Raw genomic sequence first — 21,559 nt, 5'->3', positions numbered from 1 at the left:
AGCTGTCTTGGTGAAATGCTGTGACTCAGAACAGATACTAGGCACTATGTAATTAGGACTTTGGCTTACTAGAGCAAAAGCACTGCAGGTTCCCACAGGGAACAACCATACAGCTGCACTGTTTTACTTAGTGACAGATCACAACAATGACTATGTTCCCTAGAGGATCTTATGTGCATAAAGTTCGAAAATTTGAAAGAAGGTTGGTACCTCAGAAATCGTCGATTTTGGGGATTCTATTTTACTTTTACAAGTATTAATTCAGATCTTCATAAACACGAGAGAATTCAAGGAAAAGAGAATTTTTCATTTATCTGTTTTTACTCAAGCTGGAAATGCCACACAGTCAGCTCCGCTGTTTCCTCTGCATAGGCAGTTTTTCTACTGCTTATCTATGGTAGAGTTTGAACATGATTATCTGGGCACCCCAGTACTACAGCTGCAGTACTACAGCTTCTCACTACAGTGAGAAGCACTCAGAAAGGCTTACCTGCACAGCTTTCATTAGCGCAGAGAGATGTAGTAGTAACACAGGTCTTCCTGGACTTTTTTATGAGTCAAAAATACTAGAGAGCTAGTGCCTTAGTTGCTGCATGTCTAAACTTTTATCACCATTGCATTTTGGGTGGAGTCCAGTTCCTTCTCCATGTTTAGCATACCTATGAGGCTGGACTTCTAGGAGGACAAGTGCACAAGGACAGCCCTGAAACTCCCTGAGGACAATATTTTACTTTTCTGACTAGTTATGGGCCTTTCCCCTCCTCACTCCATTTGAATGTAGACATCATATACTATGAATTTGGCAAGTTTTAACATATAAGAGAAAAGAAAATCTTTCAACTTGTCTGTAAAAAAAAAAAAAAAAAAAAAGATGGTAGAATGTGCTGCAAGAGGGGTCTATTGTTCATCTAAATTTAAGATCAGAGCACCTGGATTTTCTGGAGCTACTTCAAATCTAGACTATGAAGTTCTCCCATTCCTGTTCTTGTGTTACAACAAGACCGCTCCTTGCACCTACCAGTAGTGAAACAGCCGAACAGGGAAACGTTCTTGTCTATTATTTAATGGCTGCAGATTACCCTCTTGTATCTCTGCTCAGCTGAACTGCAGTAGTTTTGTGCTTCATGCCTTCTGCAACCACTTCACTTACAGCAAAAGTACAAATAATATCTATGAAATGAGTCCTGGTTGCTTTCAAATGGACAATTTGCATTTCTGATTTAAAGAAAAGAAACACACAGCTGTGACACCTCTTGTTTTCAGAACACAACACCACAGGGAAACTAAGCAATAAGGCAAGGCTGCATTTGGCATTAATAAGCAATTGATTGCAAAAGGCAGAGGAAATTCTGACAATTAAATTGTTTTTTAATGGCAACTCAGTATGCTCACAGGAGGAGGTAGTGAGCTTTTCCAGTACAGATTGTTGGAGTAGTGAAGTACCGAGGAACTGTGAAAATGTCCAAAACCAAACTGGACAGTGTGGTCATAATGGCATCTACTGATTATTAATTCTATGAAGCTTTTTGACCAGGGTTTTGATTTTACTGCAAGGCTGTATGGCATACCAGGGGTTTGATTTCACTCTTAGTAGGAAAGGCACAAATTTCCATTTATGTTCATGAGTCAAGATAAGCCTATAAAGACATATGCTTATGCAACACTATTCAGAATTACAAGGATTTAAACATATTGTTTCTTGCTAGGAGTCCAGGAATCAGCTTTCTAATGCACTACACTGCAGAGTGTGAGGACAGAAGGAAAAACCCTATCACAGAAAAATGTTGACCAGAGCTTTGAAATGTATTGCAGCCAGAACAAAATGTTCCCACTATGGCTGGAGAAGGAGCCTGTACCTCAGTGTAGCAAATACCAACCAGGTGTATCTAAAATGTTGTAGGATGGCAAAGAACTATGCTGAAAACCTCCAGACATCGCTCTGCATGAGCTTTTCAGGTGCCTTTCACAGTGATCACTGTGAAGCTTGGTAAATATTTGATTGGAAAACCAGCAAAGAATGCCTCTGTAAACCAGAGAGTACTGATGACAGTTCTGCAAATGATTTTTTTTTTTTTTTCTGCCTGGCTATAGTTTATTCAGGGCCTAGCACAGTGGGATCAAGCAGTGTTGGAACTGTCAACTCGTTCCGTGGAAGAACTTGAATTCAGTTTTAGCTCCATAGCCTGAAAAGAAGGTTATGAATATATGTATTGCCAGAACACTGGGTGTCTCTCAGTCAAGAAATTAATTTTGAACAATCATTTCCTCTCAAGGGTGTTTTAACACTTGCAAAACATTGGGGGGTGGGTATTTTAAAATTATTTTAAAGAGAGGAACCCTTACTAATTTGGTGTTCTTGTATTTTCTACTTAGCAATAGCCAGGTCTTTTCCTGGAGATAACCATGGCTCATTTTGTGTGTGTGTGTGTGTGTATGTGTGCAGGCACAATTCTTTCAGGAGGCATTTGCCAAGGCAAATGCAAGTGTCCAGTGTTGATTTTAACATGGGGACAGACCCGATTTTGCAAAGGGGAGAGACGACAACCAGCATTGGGAGAATAAAACCAGAACTCTACAAGCAGAAGTCTGTGGATTCTGATGGGCAACAAGAAGATGTGAAAACTTGTGGAAAACTTAACTTCACTCTCCGGTATGATTATGAGAATGAACTTCTGGCTGTCACAATTGTCAAAGCCTTAGATCTGCCTGCTAAAGACTTCACAGGAACATCTGACCCCTACGTTAAGATTTATCTGCTTCCAGATAGGAAAAAGAAGTTTCAGACACGAGTTCACAGAAAGACATTAAATCCTGTCTTTGATGAAACCTTTCAGTTTCCTGTAGCCTATGATCAACTCAGCAACAGAAAAATGCATTTCAGTGTTTATGATTTTGACAGATTTTCTAGACATGACATGATTGGTGAAGTTATTCTTGATAACCTTTTTGAAGTCTCAGATCTCTCCAGGGAAGCCAATGTATGGAAAGACATCCACTGTGCCACCACAGTAAGTAATGTGTTCCAAAAGCATTAACATGATATTTTCATTTCTCTTTTGTAGTTTGTGGCAGAGCATCCTATTTATCAGCAGAGTCTGGAAGGAAAAAAAAAGTGTTGTCAATATTTTCCTTTGTGCTTAGGAAGATATAAAATTTAATTAACTTTAAAAAATCTTCTGGGAACATACTGTCATCCTTATGGCTCGCTGTACAAATATAAATGAGGTTTATTAATTAAATAGTATGTCACAAAAGGCACTGTTTAACAAGAACAATTAACATACTCCTGTTAGCAAAATACCCTGTCCTTCAAAATGACCAGCTATTAAGGAACAGGGCCCATCCTGCACTTGTTAGGAGATTTTCATATGCTGGGAATCTTGTGAAGGATGAGATTGTAAAAATCATTGAAATCTAAAATGTTCTTTGCTGGCTGCCCTGTGCTTAGGTTCCCCAGTAGATGTATCGTTGTTGCTCCTGGTTACTAGCAAAACTCACGAGGCACAAGCAAGTAGAGTTAGGAAATAAAAATTATTTGTTTATTGTTGCAAGCAAGAAAAGGAGGCCTGTGCATGGATGACAAGATGGATGTCAGGCTACCATCAGAAAACACAATGGTCCCTAAACGTTATCTTTGTTAATACTGAAATCCAAACTCATCCTCTCTGGTTGGAATTTGAGGTGAAAAAACAAATGAGTTGTGGGTTGTTAGGGTTTTGATTTAGTTTGGGTTTTCGGGGTGTGTGTGTGGAGGGTGTTGTTGTTGTTTTGGTTTGGGTTTGTTTTGTTTGGTTGGTTTGGGTTTTGGTTGTTGTTTGGTTGTTTTTGGTTTTGTTGTTGTTTTGTTTTGTTTTGTTTTGTTTTGAACTACTATGGTATTTACATAGAAATTTTCCCATACTTTTTTCTGTGGAGATATCCAAGACAGTCTGAGTCAACCTTTGAACATGGACTGGACTTCTATAGTGGGGATAAACAGAGGACAGAGCAGTACCAGACACTGCTTCAGATACAGAAGTTTCATACCATCCCTTCAATAGAGTCAGACACTTCCCATGCCTCTTTTCCCAAATGTTTTCATGCTGTTCATACCTGTTAGACAGGGAAGTCAAGGTCTGCATGGCTATGAGGACAAAGAGGTCTGATATTTCCTTACCAGTTTGCGCATGAGCACTGTGTTTCCCAAAAAATGAGAAATATTAGGGAACGGAGCATAGTGGAGACAGTTTTTTAATGTGAATTCACAAAACCAGCTATTTATTTTAACTGCTAAGTCTACTAAACTGGTCTGAACAGCCTCCGACACACTTCCAGAAAACCATATCTCTGTGTACTTAGTTCTATCAAGCTCATATTTGAACTAAATTTAAGAACTGTGTTCTCATCTTAAAATTGAATCTGTGTTTATGGTCTTGGAATAATAGTCCAGTAACAATTTTTTAAATTTCTCCTAGCTTTGTCTTTAATACTTCAGTAATGATTTGAACACTCACTGGTCCTTCGCAACAGGCATGTGTATGTGATTTTTAGCTGATAACTAGAATGGTTTCAGCAAATTAGGATCCCTGGCCTGTCTGTTACTTGTGTTGAGCAGATTGAAATGCCATACCAAAATATGCAATTGGGAGATATACTAATATACACCTGGATTAAAATGGTAACTAATCTTGGTGCTGAATCTTAATTCAAGTGTCTTCCTCACTAAGGGGAGTACATGCAGTTACAGTGCTTAGTTCACTCTGCTGGTGTTTTACTATGTATGAAGTTTAACTGAAAATATTACGGTTTTGGATTTCAGCTTTTCCACTAGTATAGTTTAAAGTATTTCATGTGTGTGAATAAGTTGTCTCCACTTAAACCATTAACAATAAACACATCAAAATGAAATATCTTCTAGTATTGAGTGATCACATCAGCTTTCACAAGACTTGCACTATTCTCAGAAACTCATGTAAGAAACTGTTTAACTTTATTTTTTCTGCTAAGATGAAACCCTCCTATAAGATGTCCTGTTAGTATACGTGCAATGTGCTGCCTGCTTGTTTACTTCAGCTGTTTCGTGTAGTTTGATATTGGTTAGTAATAAAGATTTCTAGTTCTGCCATTTCAGAAACTGTAACATGAGGGAGCCAATCCTGCACAGGAATAAACAGTGCATAAGATGTCAGTTAATAGGGAATTAGTGTCTTAAGCACCAGATCTAAAGTTTACCAAAGCCATGATCTATCAATTAAATAACTAACTAATGTTTGCCAGAGTCAATTGGACTTGGATTAAGCCTTGAAATAAAAAGATCCAGCTGGTTCAACCATTAGTGAAAAATAACTGTACTCCAGGCAATCGTGCTTTGGTGTTCATAAAGAATCTTTAAAAACAAACCAGCTGCCTCGGTGGGAGAGTCCTTAAGCAGTAGAGCATGGGAACCAAGATGCCATTATGCAAATATACTTCTTTTATGCTTTTTCCTTCTTCATCTCTGCTCTGTTTTGTTGTATGTTCTGTGAAGTTTTTTTCAGCCTTTTGTTCAGACATGCTTCCTGCACCTAGTGGTTTGCTCGTGCTGTTGCTAAATGATAAATGATAGAGGGAAGTAGAAGTGATAGAAGAAAGGATTTGTCCAGAACTTAAAAACACAGCAGAAGTAGACTCCCCTCAGCTTTGACTCATTTACATCTCTTCCATAGTCAAGAATTTTCTATTCAGAAGGTAGAGCAAGGGTAAAAATCATCCATATTGCCTCCTTGGAAAGAACCTATTTTTATGACACAAGGTTCTGCAGGAAATGAACTGCAACATTGTACCAGTGAAGGAAGTTACCACAGAAGGTCAGGAGATTCTCTGCTATGCAAAGACTCTGTCAGTAGTTAACATCATTTTTGAAAGATTTCTTGCACATCCATAGTTTTTATTTGGTACAGGAAATACACAATCTGGGGAAAATCAGGCTGGATGGTAGCTCTGAGTCCTTTCAACTGTAAAACCAGTGAGACTGTGGGAATCCAGAGTTTTAACACTTTTTTTTTTTTTTACAATAATACTAATTTGAAACTATTTTATACAAGTGCAGGATTGGCCTCCCCACTTGCTCATTTTTATTCTTATCGTTTTCAACTGTTGATATTTATTCATCTTTTGTAGTTTGTATTTTGTTCCTTTAATTTTTCATTCATATCATTGTTTCTCTGTTATATGTTATGTTGAAAACCTGCAGCTATTTTATATTATGTAGCGTGTACCTGTTGTAAGTGCTAAAGCATTTTCATTTCTTAATGTTAAATTATCAAGATAAATTTGGTGTAAAATCAGTTGTGGAAAAGAAGTATCCTAGATATCTTATGATATTAATATCCCCAGATTTTGCTTATGCATGGGTGATTGAATTTGCAATAAAAGATCCATCATTTATTTCTGTTCGCTTTATTAATTAAAAAAAAAAATAAAAAACCTCAAAAGGCAGCTATGAACAACCTGCGAAGGTTGTTCAGTATATTGCAATACTATAATTGATAATACACTTTAGGAAATTAATTCATAACATCAGAGGCAAACAAATAATATGAAATGGATTGTTTGGTCAACATATCTAGCTTCTGTTTTTTGCAAAGTGCTTGTGAGTTTTGCATACATTTCTGAGGTTCTGTTACTGTCAAAATATAACACATACTTAAAAAAAAGAAACCACTCATTTTTTGGATTTGCTAACAAGCACTTAAGTGCAAATATTCAATGTTGTAAAATTATATAGGCAAAAAACCTACCTCTTATCATCTAACACTTTCTGGATGTACACGTTTATTAACTTCCTCTTATACTTTTCAAAATGATTGATTGCTTTGGAAATCGCTGCCTCTAACGTCATTTCCTAACAAAATTGGCAAGTGACTGTCAGAAACATTTTTTTTTCATAATGTATTCTGTGAACTCTATTAGTGTAACCAATTATGGGAAACTATGCAATTGAGGAAAAAAAATAGGGCCTAGAATTTAGATGAAAGCCATTTCCAGCACAGTGATAGTCTCTTGGGGATGTTAGTCATGGAGCTGTCATATATTTGTAACCTCTTGAATTATCTCATGTAGACAGATGCAACTTGATTATTATTTCATTTTCTGACACCAGGCATTTCAGTGCTGCTGTTTTCTCATTTCTGAAGTGGGATATGAAATAAAGTTTTGTAAGGACACAGACTTCATGTGATGCCCATGATGCGCGATTGCTATTTCTAAAGCACTTGGACTATAAGTGAATATTATTCCTGGAAAAGACAGAAGTGCTCAAATACTTTTTTTTTTTTTTTTTAAAGTAAGTAGGACCGTAACATTGTCTCAGTTCATTTATCTCAAACACTTACCAGAGTAGGATGTCACACAGGTAATCCTGCTGGCTATTGGCCTTTTATGGAAAGACATTCTTCTGACTTCCTGATGAAACAAGAATGAAGCCCATCTCTGCAGCTGACCCAGAGCAATTGCAGGCATTTTTTTTGCTTAGTTTTCTCTACAGTTTGCTTATTATAAAAGGACAAAAAATGGCACACTAGACCTTACTGAGTAAGGCAGTAGTGGTATAGAGCCAACAAAGAGGTCACAGAGTTTTAGAATAGTTTGGGTTGGAATGGACCTTTAAAGCTCATCTAGTCTAATCCCCCTGCCATGAGCAGGGACATCTTCAACTAAATCATGTTGCTTAGAGCCCCATTCAGCCTGGCCTTGAATGTCTCCAGGGATGAGGCATCTACCACCTCTCTGGGCAACCTAGGCCAGTGTTTCACCACTCCCATTGTAAAAAATGTCTTCCTAATGTCTAGCCAGAATCTCCCCTCCTTTAGTTTAAAACCATCACCCCTTGTCCTATCAAACAAGCCCTGCTAAAAAGTCTGTCCCCATATTTCTTATAGGCTCCTTTTAAGTACTGAAAGGCCACAATAAGGTCTTCCCGGAGCCTTCTATTCTCCAGGCCAAACAACCCTAACTCTCTCAGCCTGTCCTCATAGAAGAGGTGTCCCATCCGTCTGATATCTTGATGGTCTCCTCTGGACCCTCTCCAACAGGTCCATGTCTTTCCTCTACTGAGGGCTCCAGAACTGGACGCAATTCTCCAGGTGGGGTCTCACCAGAGCAGACTAGAGGGGCAGAACCACTTCTCTCAATGTGCTGGCCATGCTTCTTTTGATAAAGCCAAAGATACAATTTGGCTTCTGGGCTGCATATGTCTTATGATAGTCAAACTCTGAGGTCACATTATAAGGATTGTCCTATTTTTTAGTGTTCAAGGAGCAGCACTATCAGGAAAGGTTTTTTCACTAGTAATGTAGTGGACTATGCCCTACAGTTAGCCATCCTCATCAGAATGGACTTAGACTATTAGTGTTTCTGGAAATATATATAGAAGCTTTAACACAATGTTAAGTACATGTGAAAGAGTAAAAGCTTGCCAATATAGAAACATTCATCATCTCTATGGTGGGAACAACCCCTCTAAAGCCAAGAGTAGCTAGCACTTGTCATTTCTACTCAGGGTCAGTGATATATAAGATTCACATGATCATCTGCTGCTGAGTAGAAGAGAATACTCTGGGTCAGTCTTTACAGGAAATGTGTTGAGGTTTTTCATTTAGGCATAGGCTTGCTTCAGTTTTGGGTGATAACTAGAAAAAACAATGGAGAAAGGGTGGTTTTCTGTCCAGTTACTGAAAGCAGGAAAGGTTTCTATTATTACTGAATGTTTCTTTTCATTTGAAATGACAAATTATTTGAATATTCTGCTTTGCTAGAGGCAAACTGCTACTTTCAGCCTACTTCAAAAGTAAGAAATATTAGATAAACAAAGAATATGGTTTCCTCAAGGGAAGTTAATATCTCTGCATCCATGCTAACTATGCTAAGGTGTACGGCTTGACTGATCTGCTGTGCCCTAAGTGCTCTCCGAGTTTCCCACTGCAGATAGTCTCTTTGCAGTCAATGCATTGCTGCTTCAGAAGAGCATCTTTGTATGGGAAGCCACATGCATCTTGGTTCATTCATGCGCCAGTAGATGCCATGGTTAGTTCACAGAAGTACCTCAGTTCTCAGCTGTTCTGAAGCAGGAATAGGCTTCCTTGCTGTCTGACAAAATGAAACTGCTCTGCTAGTGCCCAAGACAGATGGTTATGTACAGAGGGAGTGACAAAAGAAGCACCCAGGAGGCTTTCTGGGGTGCTATTGAGAGCATTCAGCCTGCTGGACCCAGCATGCTATCTCAGGGAGTCCTCTCTTAGTAATCAGCCCTATAATCAGCAGCTGCACTTACCCAGGGCAATCAGGATGTCAGGCTAAAACAAGCATTAAGCCTCCACAAGTGGAAGATGTAGTCGTTATAGAGCAACAGGTCCCACTGCTTCCATACTGGCTTCCACAGAGGCAAGAACAAACACAAACCTCATTGATTCATGTCCCAGGACAACAGCTCAGTTGATAAGTGGTGCAGGGAGGAAGTAAAAGAGCTGGATTTGATATGCAAAGGATAACAGGAGAGGAAAAGAAATATTAGCTGCGTGGACAAAGTTTCCAAAATACAATCCCCTTGAGAGGTGGCAGAATTAGGTCTCCAGTTCAAGCTTCATGTAACTTTTGGCAATTTCTGTCATAACATAAGTGCTACCAAATTCTAAATGCGTAGATAAGAAAACAGACAGACTGGTAGATTTCTGTTCTGCTCTTTCCTATCACTCTTTTAACTCTTAATCTATACCTCAAAATCATAATTGGCTTCATACATTCTTAACTAACTTCTCTGAGGGGACAAGCTTCTCTCTTCTTTCCATCCAATCTCCAACATTTATCATTATGTTTTATTATGTTTTTTTATCCCTTATTCTTGAAGCTTGAGGTCAGTAGTTTTTATTGAAAACCAGGAATATATATGTTTCTAAATAGGACAAGAAAAAGAGAGATAAATCTGTCTATTGCAGGAATTGTTTTACTGTGTATTCAAGTAATTGAAAGGTGTGATTCTGCCAATGTGTTTTTTAATTTGCATACTATATAGGAAAGGAATTTTCAGTGCGACTAAAGGAAGCAGCTAAAAGTTTGGGAATGTAAATGTCTGAATATCTTCTTTGATATCTAGAAAAGTATTATTACTTTGTACAGATGATTATTCAAAATACAGCAGGAAAATTAAGAGAAAAAATTTGCCAATCACTTGTTTAGGAATCAAGCAAAAAATAAATTCATGCCACCCTTTGTATTTCTACTATGCTAGTGTCACATGCAGTCTTTAAAACATCATTTGTATAACAATTAATTGGAAATTAGTACCAGGTATTGAAATTGAGATTAAGAATTAAAATGATTAGTTTTTCTGGATTATGATCATCCAAATTATAACAGAAGTAACAACTTTTTTTAGGGAATTTCATTTTGAATACAGTATTAATTGTTCAAATACTTGTTATTTTAACTGTGGAAATTGATGACATTCCGATAACAGTAAAAGTATATAATTTTTTTAGTTCCAGTAAAGTTTACATAGCTTTTTGTAAGAATCCATTGTGACTTGTTCTTTTAAGACTTTGTTTGAATTGCAAAGCTTCAACAACCGAAGGAAAAGAAGCAGAAACCACCATCAGTAATAAAAATGGCCTAGAGTTCATTTGCAATCGAAAAAAGATACAAAAATGACACCTTATTTCACATATCAGCTCCCTATAAGCCTTTCATTCTTGCTGGCATATGAAATCAGTGAAGATATTGGATTATAGGAGGGAGATTATGCAAATTCTTACACTGTCAGTGAATAAGTTTTCCCATTCAGTTTAGAATCATAAGTGGTGATGTGTGAGAAGAAACTACCCTGAACACGGAAAGATGTCTGCCTAACTTCACTGAAATTGCAGAGGTTTCTGGCTAAAAGTTTTCTCTTCAATTTAGTTTAATGGAAACAACTGGGAAAATTAAAACGAGTAAGAAACAGCAAAGTTTTCTCCTGCAACCATGGCTCTAAAAACCTGATCAGATTAATCGATGCTCCCCTACAAGGGCTTCAAACTTCTTCTCACATCCCTCTGCTATTTATCCACATTGTGAGCAGGGAGCCCAGCCCCTGTAGAAATGCTGCTACTTCTTCTACAGGCATAAGTGTAAAAATGAGAACACTGGCGTCCAGTGGGTCAGATAACAAAAATAATAGAATAAGGACTATTTTTTCATCTGAATTTGCCAACCTCTGGACTCATTTCCCAAGAGCCCATAAAGCAGAGAGTGTAGACAGATCCTGGGTAACCTAATGGAAAAAATTATTAGCACGACCATTCAGGTGTGGTTGCTAATGTGGGATGAGAATTACGCTATTTGAAGAACCTGTATTTTGTAGTGTAGCTAAAAAAGCCCAAGTTCTTCTGAACAGCTGACACGTGCATTTGAGGTCAGTGTTTTATTAGTTTTATTTTGTTCTAGCATTGCTGTACGAGAAAATGGATTGGATACTGAGGTAACCTGGGAGCCATAAAAATAACTGAAGTTGGTATAGCACTTAACATTGTTCCAGTTCCCTAGTTCTGTATGATGGCTACTGCACACAAAAGGGAAATATATTAGAAAGAGATAGACAGTACCAAAAATGTTTCCTTTTGCATTAGGGCAGCTGTACTTGATGATGTTTTTTCTGCACCCTGTATTGGAAGTCGGTGGGGATGGAATCATTACAAACATATGTAAAGCTAGCTTTTCATTGAAATCTACATTTAATTTAAGAAGAAAAATAAAAACTCAAAATAGAGGTAAGATTTCATGGGAGTTACCTAAGTAATATGCAATTCCAGTTGAACATATGAAACATGTAAGACGATCTGAAGCATAGTTAAAAATGAGCATGAATGCCAACCTCTGGATCCAAGCTTATGTCTTCTGAGCCATGTGTTGTTTGAAGTGGATTGTAATACAGACATGATTCTTGGGGACAGTCTGTACCTTGGCTTCCTCAGATTTGCTTGTAGTGAAGGGTTCCTGTCAGATAAGTTGCATGAACTTGGTTATCTAGTGTATTATACAGTGAGAGAAATACGAATTTTCTAGAGCACAGGGATTCTGAAGTAAATTAAATCCTGTTTTTAAATCTCAGTTAAAATCTATAATGCTTAAGAATCCAGGGCATTTGAAAATATTACTCGTGTTAATCAATGTGGTAGACAAAGACTACCATGAGAAGTTTAAATGCTGAGCTTTACTTTGTTCATTATCTAGGTCTGAAGCTGTGTTTTCAGCTCCAAATTCATGACCCTGTAGTGCTCAAGTCAACAAAAAAGTGTGTGTGGGAGAATGGGATACTCCAGACATTTTACCCAGTCTCTGATGCTATCATATATATATATGCATAGTTTAAATCTTAATCCTTCGGAACATTTAAAAATTCATAAATCTTGCACTTAACCCTGTGTCATTGAGTTCCAAAGATTTTAATAATGCATTTTTTATCTTAATCCCCAGTTGCCCTATGACCTCTAGAGCTCCTAAGAAAATGTACTCAGTTCACACAAGTATGAAGAAAGACCACCAGTCTTGACAGATACTTAGAGTACAAACCGAGTAAAAGTACTAAGACTTTCTATTCCTTAGTAACCAAAAAGACACTGTCTACCAAGCATCAGATGCCACAACTAGTACAAAATCACATTAAAAAAGATAAAATCATCAGAGTTGTTTCAAAGAATTCTGAAAGGACTTGTATTTGAACTTGATTTGAGGAACATGGGAACTCCTAGTCCGTGGTGGCAATCTAGGACAGCCAGTTGTTGCCACCAGAAGAAGAGTTAAATGAAATCTACGTACTAGCGCATGGCAGCTACTAATTTTATTTCTAGCCCTTTGATCTTACAATGTGTGACTCACAAATGTCTTTGATATAGACAAGAGTGTTTATTTGAAGTAATATCTATTCTAGTGTACTGCAGAATTTACCTGTTGAAATAGTGCATAGAGCAACGTCAGTGTTTTTCCACAAAATGAAAATCAGACATTTCAGGGCAGCACAAGCCACATTTTTTTGAGTTAGAGGTGGTAGGTGTCAGAAAATGACTGCATAAACGGTGGAGCAGTAGAGAGGCTTTTCCTAATCCTAAAACCATCCCTTTTCACTTCAGAGAAGTCAGTACAGAAGTTAGAGACAGAAGTTATAGACATCTGGTAACTTCAATACATCTGCCCTTTGGACAGTCTGCCGTGCAGAGTGAAAAAATTCCCCTCATTTGCTGTCTAAACATTTATTTTTGCATTAAGATATCTTGCTTATACATTGCAGGAGATTTTCCAAGCTCTTGTTTCAATATAATTTCAATACATGGTGTTCAGAAGGGAAAGAAAAAGGACTGAGGATAAGCCTCAGACAATTGCCATTTTGTTAAGTGCTGTTGCCTTTCTCTGGTCTTCAGAAAAGTAGGGTAGAGTAATCACCATATGGAGTTTTGCAAGTATTTTGAGCAATGTTTCTTTTAAAATATTTCAGTCATGGGAAATAGTCCTTTCTGTCTGTATTTTCATTCATCATTTGAGCTCACCCAAACCTCTGAGTGTCTATCCAATTTCTCTTCAAAAAGAAATAATAGAATACTCAAGTTCATACTCCCATCTTGCAAAAATGATTTTTTCTCTATTCGCCTACACAAGTCATGTCTCTGAAGAACGAAGAATTAGTCCCTTTTATGAGCTGCCCACTGTGGTTTTGATCCAACTCATCTTCATCACCTCTCTCAACATAGACCTTAAACTTTGAAGCACTGGATGGGGGGGGACACTATAATATAGCTCCTTTTCAAACAAAACAGTGAGATCTCTTTCACATGTGGATATGAAAAACAATGATCAGACTCTGAATTCAGAAAGTAATGCTAACAACAGAAGCTATGCTTAAAACAGATTTCAGATATGACCAAAACTGTAAAATATAACAGACGCTACTTGCCTCTTTAACAAATGAGTAAAAGGAATAACACTTCATTTGTTCAAGTTTTATTTATATTTTCTGAATTAGAAAAGAATGTTTGTTAAGGTGTTTTGTGGCACAAAATTCTGCGCTCAGTGTTTCAAGTAAGGGGTTGGGCTAAGGAGATGTCAAATAGCTGTATTTATCCTATGTGAACTGAATAAGCTAAATCACTTAGAAATCCTGAGAAATGTGAAATGCTGACAAGCATGAAATTTGCCCACAGTGCATGTTCGCATGCTTATCAATCTCTTAATTCTCTGAACAGAGTCCCAGCAAAATGACTGAACATGTAAATTGACTGGCCTACACAAAAGTCAATATTTTATTAACAGTGCAACAGATAATTTAAAGCTATTCCAAAACTGCATTCTTCAATCTAGAGTCTACAATGCAGGAAAACAAACAAACAAACAAAAACCCCGAAGCATGTGATTAAGTCTATCTTTACTCAAGAAAGATCTGAAAATCTCTCTTCCTTAGATCACATTTCTCAAGTGTTGTAGCATCTGAACTATATAGCAACCTCATACTGCACAAATGTAAAGCACATTATGTCAACATAGAAACTGTCTTTCAGGATTATTAAGATGGACCTTATCCATCTTTCTGAGTATACTACCCTCCAAAAGTTGCCCTTGAGCCAGGGAAATTATAGGTGCTATTCCTTTACTTAGCTTTTTCTAAAACAGAACAACCCTTCAAGGAACAGTAACAGCAATAAAGCTAGCAACTTTTACAAGCACATTCATCTTTTCAAAGCACTTAGGCAAGATAAACTTTTCATACACATACACATGTGCAGAAATAAATCTCATACATAAATTCTATTGGCTAAAAATAACATAAATGTTTGTGATCTAAACATTCCACCATATTTTTTTCTACTGGGGAGGATGAAGTCTGAGTCTTTTCACCATTAGAACTTGATATCCTACATTGAGGACCTTATCATTTATGTGTATTCAACACAAATATATCAGGAATCCAGGAAGTTTTGGGTCTGCTTTTGTTTTATTTTTTTTTCAGTTTAGTAATTCTAGATCCTGTCACAAAAATATTATCCTGTTTGTATTCTTTCCATGTTTTATAGAAATAATTTCTGAAAATTGTTTGTGACCTCCTTGAAAGCATATGAGGCTGCAAAATGTCTCACCATGTTAAGAAAAATATATCAAATTTTGAATGATCTGAACTGAATTGTTGGTAATACGGTCAAATTTTAATCATTGCTTTTCTTTCTTCAGGAAAGCATAGATTTGGGTGAGATCATGTTTTCCCTCTGTTATTTGCCTACTGCTGGGAGAATGACTTTAACAGTCATCAAATGTAGGAATCTCAAAGCAATGGATATAACTGGCGCATCAGGTGAATCTACTTTTTTTTTTTTAAATAACAAGGCAGTCTATCCATGAAGGGAGCAAATAACTCCTTAGTTTCTGTGGTTTTAGCATGGTTGTGAAATGGAAGTAGCAGGACAATGGGCATAGACCTTGTTCAGATCTGCTGACTATTTTTGGTCTAGCAGCTGGTATGTCTGTTCAGTATGCCTATACCTTTCCTTTGCATTGAGAGCGTATTGAAAGCAGTGTTTGCCAGGGTCACTGAAATATTTGTAATTTTTTGTCTTATCAATGTGACATCCCTACAAAAAATATTGCTCTTATGCTACACATCTGAATGACGTTGAGTCCAAATTCCCACAACTGACTATCTGTTACTCAGATCCATATGTCAAAGTGTCACTTATGTGTGAGGGTCGAAGACTGAAAAAGCGGAAAACGACCACAAAGAAGAACACGCTGAATCCCGTTTATAACGAGGCCATCATCTTTGATATCCCTCCAGAGAATGTGGACCAAGTCAGCCTCTCCATTGCAGTGATGGATTACGATCGGTAAGTACAGCTTTCTTCTGAAACATTAATCTTCTTTGAGAGGTTACCTGATCATTGCAAGGGTCTGCTTTCTGCTTCCCTGAACTTTCAAGCTGGTTCATCGTCACAAAAGATAAAGTCTTTGGGTCTTTTCTTGTAGAGGTTTAAGGTTTCCACACCTTTAAGAGCTCAGACCATTTTATTTGCATCGTAAATAACTGTGATGAAGAAGAAACACAGCTCAATCTTCTTGTGGGCCACTAGCATTGGCATACATTTCTGTCCCCATCTGGTGGCCAGATTATGTAAAAGCTTATAAATCAGGTACGTCTCAATTAAAAAAAATAACCCTTACAACTCTAATTTCTATTTAAATGCCACATATTTGAAATTAAAGAAAATTTGGATGACTAAAAAAGAATTAAATGCTAATTACCTCACTGAATTAAGTCATAATTAATCCTTTGGTTGACTTAATAAAGAAACTTTGTAACCTTCAGGTTCAGTGCTCACTGGTAACACATCTGAGCCTCAATTACCTGTGTCTTCACCACTAACTGACAGGAGGAGACTCCTGCTTAGAGTAGCTCAAGGACTGCAGGTTAAACTAGGCAGTGAATTGCAGAATCATGGCTGAGCCAAGTCTGCTTTGTTCAAGTGCTATTACTAATGGGCTCTTGAGACTGCAGGGCAAATGAACAGTGCAAGTCCAGTTTAGTAACATGAGCTTTCAGATTATTTTTCCTTGCCATCAGATTTCTGATCGTCCTTCAGCTTCTGTCAGGAAGACTTTCTCAGTCAGATGTGAAAGGGACATTGTGATGCTGTCACAGGGAGAAAGACACAGCAGCTTGCATACTGTCGGTCCTCTTCAGCTGCTCTTTTCAAAGTATTTTCTAACAGGAAACATTATTCTGAGGTCCATATAGGTAAGGTACAGAAAATTAGGTTTTGGAGCCCTTTAACAACTCTATGATGCTGCCAGGAGTATGAAGTATTAAGGTATAGCCTATTATGTTTATACCACTCTCTTTCACATTATTGGCTGAAGTTCCAATGACCACAAGAGTCAGAGCTGGGAAATACAGTGTGAAATGACATCTGAAGCACTTGCAGCAGGAAAGGTACTCCCCACCATCTTCACCTTCTGCTTGCACAAAATACAAACCCTTTCCTTCTAGATTATTTGGTGTATTATGATCTTTTTCTGTTCTTGTGCCATTTGGGTTTTAACCTTTTAATGGCAAGGGTTATGTCTCCATCGCTATTTTTATAACTGCTAGAAGCACTCTAGTAGTGGCTGGAGGTTTTTGATGCTACCATTACAGAACTTAATATTACTATACTACCACTAAAACTAATATCTGTAATGAACAATGTGAAAACTTTTGGCATGTATTCTGTGCTGCACTAAACCAGTAAACAGATTAAACATCAGATGTTATTAAAACTATTTTTATTAAAAAAAAACTCTGCCTCTTTGCAATTCTCAGAGTAGGACACAATGAGGTCATTGGGGTATGTCGGACAGGAATTGATGCTGAAGGGCTTGGAAGAGATCATTGGAATGAAATGTTGGCTTACCCACGTAAACCTATAACTCACTGGCATCCACTAGCAGAGGTAAGAAGTAGCAAAATTCTCTCCTCAGTATATTGAAAGTTTTTGTCTCTCACTTCTGTGCTTCTGAGAATCATGAAAATCAGTGCAGCATCTGTGGAGCACAGCCTAAATCTAGTTGCATGGGTCTATTGATTACTTAAGTGCACCACTTCAAAAGTTTCCTTGATGTCCTGACAGCATTGTACTGCTAAACAATCAACACATTTGAAATTTCCGGAGATTGTGATAAGGAGCTTAGATCCACCTAGTAAAGATCATTTGCAAGTATTTCAAAAGCAATCATTTCCTATTCAAAAATCTTTAACATGATCAGTTATGTTGCTGAAACAATTTGAAACTGGCGTGCTAATTAGGCTAAGTTTAGGCAACATATCAACAACTATCTCCAGAGTTACTCAAGCAGACACTTACTGGAAGCTTATTCAAATGCATAGGCGATTATACCTACAAGTCCCTGGGCTTGAACTCCCTCTTCAACCTGCTGTGGTCACATCTTGGTTTTCTGTATACAAAATGCTCACAGCTTTGTGTTCAGAAAGATTCATACTGAAGCCTCAAGAAGCAGCAGACCCTTCTTTGGGACACAGAAGACACACTGTTTAGCCCTCCCCAAACCCAGCCTCTGTAGAAAAATAAGTTGCTGTTTGAGGCATCATGGGCCATTTGGTTTCTCCTGTGTGTAGTACACGATTGCACAGCATCTCCAGTGACAGGTAGAAAAAGCCCAATAGCAAGGCTAAGACCCATAGAGAAGACAGTGAAGGCAGAGAAACAGAGTTAGTGCAACAGAGAAGTCTCTTTTCAGAGGTTCATGACTTTATCTGGATTGTGTGCCACCCCTGATTGGTAAATTAAACCCACTCCAGTGGAACAAGGCAGAGGCATTTTTAGGAGCAAACTTTAGGAATTTTCTTTCTATTATTAGTTCTGCCAGAGACTTTGATCCACAAAGGATCTAGCTATGATTCATGTTCTTCTTTCAGGGAGTCTCTCATCCTCTGAAATGAGTGTGATGAATGGTCAGATATGATGACATTTGTAAAAATAACACTTCTCTTGCAGTTACCTGGCCGAGCAACCAGTTTTGATAGCCAGGGGTCTTGTTCATCACCAAAACCACCGCTTACGCCATAGGGAACAGAAGTGGATTCATCGTGTTCAGTGTCCAAAACTCCCAGTAGCTCACATCTACATAAACAGAAGGTTTGGCTTCCACAGATGAACTGTATCCATATTTTTTATTAAAATACATTTTTCCTATTCCAAGTCATATATTACAGTTTCTAATAATTTCTTAACGTATGAATGAAGTTGACTTGAGCCAAATATAACCCTTGCTTATACAAATTCATTCACCTGTTTTCACGCTGGCATATATCCCATATCATATCCAAGCAGTGTTTTGATATGACCTATATCTTTGTATAGATCAAGAAATCAGAAAAAAAAAATCCCTTAAGCAATTCAAAACCACTGCAGCTTGTAATTCCTAATTTTTTCAAGGGAGAGCAAATAGTCATTTATAGCTCTTATAGTAAACTTCTTCTAAATTGCACTAAATCCTGTATAACTTCTCAACACTTCTAACTGAATGTTGCATGAAAAACAAAACAAAACAAGACAAAACAAAACAAAACAAAATGAAACAAAAAACAAAAAACAACTGTTGTCATGTTCTGAGTGTTTGGAAAGTCAGTTCATTTCTTGGGCAGGGAGGAAGGGCTGATCAAAAGCTCACTGAAGCCGATGAGAAGGACCCTACAGGCTTCGCTGGGTTTTAGTTCAGCCTTTGTGGAACAGGTCTCACAACTGGAGCTATGCAGTTATAATCTTCCAGCAATGAAGACACCAGCTTCACTCACAGGAACTCATTAGCTTGTCCAGCAAAATGACCAGGAACGTGTGTCCAAGCAGGTGGCTCTACTCAGCAGTTGTTTTGCTTCAGCTATCCACCAGCTGATGAAGACCCAGCTTGGATGTCTCTGCATGGCACTGAGCAGCACATGTATGGGTATCATTGTGGAAGGCTAATATGTCTGCAATGAGTTGTGTGGAAGTTCATACAGCTCCACAGAGATGTAGGTGTCTCCTGATGAGGTGCATCCACCCCCTTCGAAGCAGCTCATCTGCTGCTGGCATCATTCAGTCCTAAGTTGGATTTTACGTTGGTCAAACTGTAGATGAGAGAATGCTCTGAAATAAAGGAGGTGATTCAATGTATTCTAGTGGTTCAAAGAAATTAGGTTGGGTTAGAAATTGGGTTTTTTTTCTTTCTATGAAAAGCATAGCAAAGAGTGCATGATTGGGACTGAGATTTTGAAAGCTGAACTGTAACTAGAAAAAGTTGGAATGGTGGTTCTTTTTGTATCTTTGTAACATATAAAGAAAACTGAGAAGATACTATTTTCCAAAAAAGTATTTTTACAGAAGAAAAGTGTTGTACATGAGAAAAATGCCAATGGAAGATTGGTTTAAAATAATGGAAGAATTTGTGAGATTTAATCTAGTTATGAAGGGAAAAGTCAGTTTAGGCAGACTTCTGAAGAACAATTTTGACTTGGTTAGTTTGGCCTGGTTGACACAGAATACATTTATGAATACCCAGACCCTTCATTCCACTAACTGATCTCTAAGACGGTCAAATATTCCTTGAAGTGTCTTAACTGCTCCAGGAAATTTAGGAAGACTGGTCTTAACATTACAGGTGTTTCTAAGGCAAAAAAGGAGGCAGGCTTTATACCTTGCCTTCTATGCCTACAAACACATCAAGCAAGCAAACAATAAATCTTTCAGATGTTCTCTGCAAACTGGAAAAAAAAATTAAAACATTAAAATAAAAAAAATAAAAGGCTCCAGCCCAAGTTTATGAATGCCTGTTCCAGGTTGCTCTTCATGGCCTCTAGATGGAAATAGTTTTTCCCAGAGAGGCTTGGTAATGCTGAACTCTGATCCTTCCTGCTCAAGATTGTATTTTCATCACCATAAATACAGAACAACCTTGCAGAATTCCATTCCTCCATTTGCTCTGGATGAATAATTTTTAAATAGGAGAACAAGCTCTCCTCTGTGGAGTTTTTTTTCCTCCCATCATTGTTATCCTCATGAGATTCTGTGGCCTAGGTCATTTTCATCACGATTTTGCAAGGTTGATATAAAAACACATAAATATATATATGTGGAGACTGAAAAATTATTTCGTGTATGTATTTATCTTAATATAAATTATATCAGCAGTGGCCTTTGTGGCCCAGAAAATACTTTTTGTAATGTGGTACTGTAACTGTTAACTAAATATTCTTTGCACTTTTTTGCACCTAATATCCAAAAAGCTAACAATTTCATGATCAAATGTAGCATAAGTGTTCAGCAATGAGCATCTTTTTAACTATTTCATTGTTCTCTATGAGTATCCTCTGTGTTTCATTGTAAGTACTGAGGTATTTCAAGATTCATTTTCTTAAATTTAAATTGTTGTCAAACACCAAAGGAATAATAGCTCAGTTCATTCCCTCTTGTTGTGTTATTTTGGTTTTGTTAATAACAATAGTAAATTACTTCTGTGTCTAAACTTGATTTATGGGTGCTCTGCATCTAGGAAAAATCAGGCTGCAAAATTATGAGGACATCTAGCTTCAGAAATGATCCCCTGTTTAATTATTTTTAGTCCCTGATCAGCGATCAATAGAATTGATACAAAATACGTTTTTTCCCCACTGCTTTCATAGCTATCATCTCATGAGACAGGGTATATATTTAGTATAACCAACCCATCGGATTTAGAGCCTGGTTCACAAGTTAGTCTCTGAGTATAGTCACAGAAGCACTGAATAAAAACTTAGCACAGTTTTAGTCAATGAATATGTTGCTTTATGTATCTCTTCATTAAGATATTTAAAATATGTTAATTTGGAGAAGTGTAAACTCCCTGCTCACATCCTGAATATTTTTGTTGCTTATCCATATTTATGATATATCATAAACATTAGCCTAATTTGAGTAAAATCAAATCTAGCAAATGGTTGGTGTAAAATATATTGTAGTAATTTTACAACAATTTGAAAAACTCACATTCCTAAGAGCCCGAGTTATTTTTATTGAAAAGA

At 37.4% G+C, this 21,559-nt stretch overlaps 1 protein-coding gene across 1 annotated transcript in view; it reads left to right on the top strand.

The window, feature by feature from the left end:
* The window catches only part of SYT10 (synaptotagmin 10), a 35,164-nt gene extending 16,574 nt beyond the window's left edge, over nt 1-18,590 (top strand). Inside the window, exons 3-7 of the mRNA XM_065644498.1 lie at nt 2,444-3,008; nt 15,205-15,325; nt 15,683-15,854; nt 17,327-17,456; nt 18,519-18,590. Coding sequence (XP_065500570.1) covers nt 2,444-3,008; nt 15,205-15,325; nt 15,683-15,854; nt 17,327-17,456; nt 18,519-18,590 — 1,060 coding nt within the window. The remainder of the gene's footprint in view (nt 1-2,443; nt 3,009-15,204; nt 15,326-15,682; nt 15,855-17,326; nt 17,457-18,518) is intronic.
* Nucleotides 18,591-21,559: the final 2,969 nt, after the last annotated feature.

Source organism: Caloenas nicobarica, chromosome 1, assembly GCF_036013445.1.
Source record: "Caloenas nicobarica isolate bCalNic1 chromosome 1, bCalNic1.hap1, whole genome shotgun sequence".
Classification (NCBI taxonomy): domain Eukaryota; kingdom Metazoa; phylum Chordata; class Aves; order Columbiformes; family Columbidae; genus Caloenas; species Caloenas nicobarica.
This window is presented reverse-complemented; position numbering and strand designations above follow the sequence as displayed.